The 6,356-nt window shown below is 38.5% G+C and overlaps 1 protein-coding gene across 1 annotated transcript; it reads right to left on the bottom strand.

Annotated features, from left to right (window-relative positions):
- Positions 1-738: 738 nt before the first annotated feature.
- LOC103977714 (zinc finger CCCH domain-containing protein 6) lies at positions 739-6,356 on the bottom strand. The gene is given in 8 exon segments (XM_009393302.3): positions 739-1,487; positions 1,489-1,709; positions 4,257-4,577; positions 4,673-4,960; positions 5,084-5,203; positions 5,386-5,451; positions 5,719-5,879; positions 6,022-6,356. Coding segments are annotated over 8 exon segments (1,404 nt in total). The 5' UTR covers positions 6,089-6,356; the 3' UTR covers positions 739-1,327.

Below are 6,356 nucleotides of genomic sequence, written 5' to 3'. Positions count from 1 at the left end.
CTACAACTTGCATTCTTTTTCTTCACACCACCTGTACACCTCTGTTCACATTCCATTGTCTCCCAAGTTGCCACAAAGTTGTCATATTGTGGTGACTTAGGAGACAATGAAATCTAAATTAAGATCTTAACGAACCAGTATCAGTCTATGTTTGAAACCTTGCTTTTATGTAAGACTTCAAATTTGTCTGTCAATTATTTTCTAAGTTAGTAACCTGAAGTTGAAACAGAACAAAAGATCTAATGGTACAGACACAACCTGGTCATCATCTAGTGAGAACCTCTTTAAGTTTGTTAAATTTAGACGATGTTATATGAATCAGCTATCCTTGCAAGTGAATTAGGAACAAACTGCAATTATAGACAAGCATGCATTAAATGTAACATTCACATGCGTAAGAAAATCTAAAAGCCGGCGTTCAGGATAAATGATAAAAAGTCTATTCGATGGATAAATAATAGTAAGATAGCCATGAGATATAACACAAGTAAATTAAACAAACATGACATCTAAAACAGGACAATTCTACAGTCATAGATGTTTTAGTGAAATATCAAGAACCAATTAGGTCCTTTAAGACTACATCATAAAGCAATTAATGTTGAATCACAGATGTAAAAATAGAGGGAGAAAAATGGCTGAATATAAGTCCGGACATAAATTATTTAAATACTGCTAATAAAAATACTTCAGATCAAAATTAACTGAAAAGGCTGTGAATTTTTCCAATGAAAACAATTAAATTAAAGTGACCAGTATCTCATTATGGTAATGTACCTTGTCTCAAGATGTTGCGATCATAAAGAACATTTGATCTCTAATATTCTGCTTGGAAGAACTACGAAAAGGTACAAGTACAACAAATTGGACGATTGCTTGATGAAAAACTCCAGCAGCCTTTACGAATACAGATTAGTTTTGAAGACCAGAATCCGGTAGCCTGCTCTCCAGAGAACTATACAATGTAAGGCGGAAGAGATGAGATTATAAATTGAAGTGAAGCGAAGTGGTGGAGGAGATGAGCCATGAACCTGGTATCCATTTTGATCTGAAGTTATCAAAGCTGATACTGATAAAGTAGGCAGATCTATTTGGCTTCTCAATTTTGCTGAATAACTCTATTTATTAAGGAGATGAAACATCAAACTTTTTAGGTTTTTGCATTCTATGTTGACCATACTTTATTGTGTATAAACTTGAGCTAAGGTAGACTGTGAACAAGAGGAGTGCTCAAAAGTGGGATACACCACTCATGTCAAGAGCAATGAAGAATGAGTTGCTTCAGTTTTACCTTGAACAAAAATCTAACCAATCAATTCAGATGTTCTCATCTTGAACTAGAGATAACATGAACAAGAATTGGGCTGCTGTTGATACTACTTGATGCAGAATTTTGAGGTTGAATGAGTGAGTGGGGAAGAAAACCCTTATTTGAAAAGATTGAACCAATGGAGCTGCTAGATCGGTTCTCAGTTGGGATCCTAAAAGAAACGCTCTTTGATAGAAATGAATTCGGGCCGTAGCTCTGAGGATGATGAGGAGGGGGCCAAGGTGGCTACTGAAAATCCAATAGGGTAAGGAACTGGCATGTCAGAGAGAGAAGATGCAGAAGAACTGTAGCTCACAGTTGAAATCGGATGGTCAAATTTGCATGTCTGTCCAAATTTGCATAATCCATGCTGCATGTAGTAAGTGCAAGGTTGAGCTCCCTGTCACCAGATCCAGATTAAAAAGAATATTAATTCTCAGGGAGAAATAAGTGAAATTGATAAGACAATACAAAAATGTAAACTGATAGCTTAGTTACTCAATTAAGCAAATTATATATCAAAGAAACAAACACTCCATCTTTAAGCATATAAATACATTATTTTCAACAGATTATCAAGCCAATTTATACTTATATAATGTTTTACCCTATCGTGTGGTCCATTGAATCTATGTCAATATTTCCTTTCAACACTTCAAATCCTGCTTTGGTAATCAAATTTGTACTGCCTTGTTACACGTTCTATCATTTATGAGACTATTATGAAATACAGAATACTATAGACAACATAGAAGCTTATGACAGAGAAGGCCTGATTCAAGTAGTCAAGATTATGTTGTCCTAGTACAACCATAACATACTATCAGAAGTAATGCAATTTCATCGTCCTAGGATTTTTTTCATCCTCTTGAACCTCTCTTTCCTCCTGTATTTTATATAAATTCATTTGAGAGAACTATGTGATTTAGATGTGCAGTAGAATTACTGTGGCCATCAAAAAGAAGATACTGGGAATTACAACACATATTTACAAGATTATGCTGCAAAATTTACTTTCCCACTCATTAGCATGCATATATATTGTAACTTCAGATTTTGATTTAACGGCTGAGAGATCAACCAGGAAACCCTTTAGAGAATCTCACCACCAACAGTACAGGAAGTAGTATTTATGTAAATATGGGAAATTTATGGATCACTCGGTTCACTCCCTCAGTGTCTTTCTCTTGTACCCAATCCATCAGAAAGAGTTGATGGCTCCTGGCTACAGTTGGTCTTAACTGGTATTTGCAATGGGGAGGACACCACTCTTCAGGTTGCTAGGGATGGCAAGACTTGCCATGGCCCCAGCCTGTGACATATCTAATAACATTGGTCTCAATGTCATTCAGGTATGCTAGCAACAATGTCTGAAAGCACAGGCAACTCATGGATAGCAGCATCTCTATGTATAGGCCCTTGCCACCGTCATTTCTGCTACTTCAGATGGAGATTAAGAGAAAAACTAATTAGATCATGATCACTTGATCATACTGGCAAGTGTTAGAATGCAGCATGTCAATACTATGATATACCATCATGTAATTCTAGGAAAAATAAAAAAAATACCGATATGGGATCGGACCAGTACTTTTTAGTCATGACAGTCATTATGGAACCATTTGATTCATGGTATTACTCAACTCACTTGTGATTTGATGCATAAGACATATAGGGCTACCCAATATCGCACCTATCAAACTGAGGTCATATGCAGATGCATACCCCAAATGGAGAATCAAGCGATCAATTCATATGAAAGCCAGCTTAAAATTGGTGCTGCTAGTCTATGCCTTTTAATAACACAAGGATGGAGTGGATTCTCTTGACCTTCTTGATGTTCTCTTCATCTACCTGTATGGAACTAGTAACATATTGCATGTGGAAATTAAATTGGCCTTCAAGGCATTCTATGAATTGTTTCAATAATTTGTCACAAATATCAATGAAGTTAACCTCTTTTCAAGCCAAGTTATGCACTTAAGTAAACTAAAGTGAGAAGTACCTAAAAATTAATATAACCTATTCAACAATTACATAAGATCATTGCTGGATGATAAAATATTCCTGAAGTAACTCAAATATCCTCTAGGAAAATCATCAGTGAAAAAAATCATAATTAACAAAATACTTGAACTGGAAAAAATTAGATTCAACTAAACGATCCAAAAATCTGGCCATTTCTTTTCCAGTCAGTTTTGACAAATTTGTCAGTTTTATCTGGAACAAACTAGATGTCATTGTAAGTTTTTATTTGCCTTTATAAGAAGTCTCAGTGTTAATTGATTGATCCTCATTTTTTGTGTATACACCATTAAACTCTTTCACTGGTTTTACTTCTTGAAACTGCTCTAATACTAGTAGACTAAGCTTACTTTAAAATGCTTACTTATTGAATTTATCCTACATCAATACTTCATCCATGTCTCTGAACAAAATCATGGTTTAGATATTAAACTACAAAACCTGCAAAATTGTTTCCCCTCAAATTTGCAATCAGAATTATAATCCCTCTGAATAGGCCTCTAAATAATGCTACCTTAGTTCTAAAATGCAGTACTATAGGTTATTCATTTTAACTAACGACAGCCCTAGAAGATGGAATCTATATAAAATGTCAATATAAATTTGGCATGCTAAGAATTAAAAAAATTCAATATTTTGAGTCGTCATCTGACAACAGAGTCTGCAATGACTATATTTCAATGATGGGAGAAGATCCATATAACTGACTCCAAATAGTTGGAACACTATGGCTATATTTCATGATATGAAAATAGTTGGAAGATCCATATAACTGTTGTTGTATTAACAGTTATAGCACACACAACTGTTATTGACTTTAATGTTCAAGAAGTAACCCATCAAAAGTTACAGGATTAAGAAAGTCACAGATCAACTTGCTATATTTCATGATATGAAAAATGTAAGAAGTGAAGATGAGTACCGGTCGAAGGGGGAGACCTAGAGCACTAAGAACAACATTCATCCTTGGGATTCTCCAATCTGGTGGATGATGGTATTTACACATGGCTCCATATTTACAATCCCCCGTCTTCATGTAGAACTGGCATTCAGGTTGGCCAGGTCTCTCAGGAAATTTGTTTTCCCTCTGGCTAGCAGTCAAAGTTCCAGCAGGTGACAAAGTAGGTGTTTGTGCTCCAGCCAAAGCTGGATTGGTTGAAGACGCCTGGTTCTGTACCCCATAGATTGGTCCTGGTTGAACTGTTTGTTGACCAGCAGGTGACACACTGGAGTTTACAGGTCCCTGGCTTGCATGTAAATGCCAAAAAATAAAACATCTGAAGTTAAACTCGTGTCCTCTGATATTATGGTCTTTAAAGCACTAATAGTTCTACAAACCGTATAAGGGTTCCAGCCCTGGACTGGAACGACCCCAGGAGAGAGCAGCATTGGAGCATAAGACCCTTGCAAATATGATCCAGGGAGCACTGAAGGTCTCGCAACTTGCCAGCCAGCATAAGGTGGATACTGATGAGGTGGAGGAACCGATGGATGCTGCACCGTTGGATAAAATGCTGATGCAGGAGAGGGCACAGAAGACCCACCAGGTTGTGGGTGATGGAATTTACAGGTAAAACCAAACTTGCACTGACCAGTCTTCATGTAGTAGGCACACTCTTTTTCCCCCTGCAGTTCAACAGTTACACAAACATTAGTCGCAACCTCAAGGCAGATAAATCATAAAAATATGTGATAATTAACTATAAATGAAGTGAATATATTAAGAATATCTAGAACAGAAAGTCTAACCGGTCGTAATGGATATCCACAATAATTTAGTGAGACTGGCTGTGCAGATCCACCTCCTTGTCTAGGGTGGTGATACTTGCAAGTAGAACCAAATTTGCAATTCCCAGTCCTCATATAGAACTATGGAAAAAAAATTATATCATTAATATTAACAAAATAAAATTGTAGACCTCCAGCCAGACAAATTCCCTGATGCTTAAAATTCAGTTCAAAATCCTCATTCTGCATATTCTTGCACTTAATATCAATTCATGTAACCCCCTCTACTTTGACCAAAAACTATGCTAGATAAGGTAAAATACCTCGCACACAGGCTGATCGACTCGCTCTGGATACTCCATAGCTCCAGTCCTTCCTGCTCCGGTCATCTAAAAACAGTAAAAGATAGGTCAAATTTACCGAGACTAGTGCATATGGGTCATGTCAACCAAGGACATAAAATTCACACCTTGGAAAATTATCTAGTTAAAATTATGAACTTGGCACCATATAGTCATTCTTAACCAAAGCCACTAACCACTTCAAATGTAAGCAATAAAATCACATACATTAGCAGCAGACAAGGCACAAAACCTAAATGGGCAGAGTTAACCCTACTGGAAGCAGTGCAAATCAAACTTTGACAAAGCCCTTACCGCTCCACGGTCGCGGGGGTGATTGTAGCGGCACTTCTCCCCGTAGCTGCACGTTCCGGTACGCATGTAATAGGCACAATCCAGCTCTCCGGGCCTCTCCGGGTACTGCAGAGTGCCGCCACTACCGCCGCCACTGCCTAAGCCCAATCTCCACATGGACTCTATCAGCACATAAAAGGCACAAATAATTAATCTTTCCATCATCCTAATTTTCATCGCAAACTCACGCCAGGAACCTGAAAGCCAATCAACCCGACAATACAGAAGAAAGGGGAATAATGACAAACGAACCAAATAGTTTACCTTCGAGGCCGGTGTCCGGGTCGGGGCGAGCGCCACCCGGCGCGGGGCCACGTCCATACAGCTCCATAAACGTGAATCGCCGGCGGTGGTGGGGGCCGGCGGGGGAGAGGGGTTTCTGGAACGTTCCGGAACGTTCTACAGTGGCGCGATCGGGCTGGATTCGGAGAACCGGGAGGAACTCGAACCTCGGTGTCGATTCTGATCGGATCGCTACTATCCTTCTACTCAATCCTCTCTTCGGCCCTCCTCTCTCTCTCTCTCTCTCTCACTCTCTCTCTCTCTCTCTCGCCTTTCTACGCCCTGTTCTCGATGCTCTGCTTACCTCCAATCTCTCT

This window comes from Musa acuminata, chromosome BXJ3-3 (genome assembly GCF_036884655.1).
Source record: "Musa acuminata AAA Group cultivar baxijiao chromosome BXJ3-3, Cavendish_Baxijiao_AAA, whole genome shotgun sequence".
In the NCBI taxonomy this organism is placed as follows: Eukaryota; Viridiplantae; Streptophyta; class Magnoliopsida; order Zingiberales; family Musaceae; genus Musa; species Musa acuminata.
This window is presented reverse-complemented; position numbering and strand designations above follow the sequence as displayed.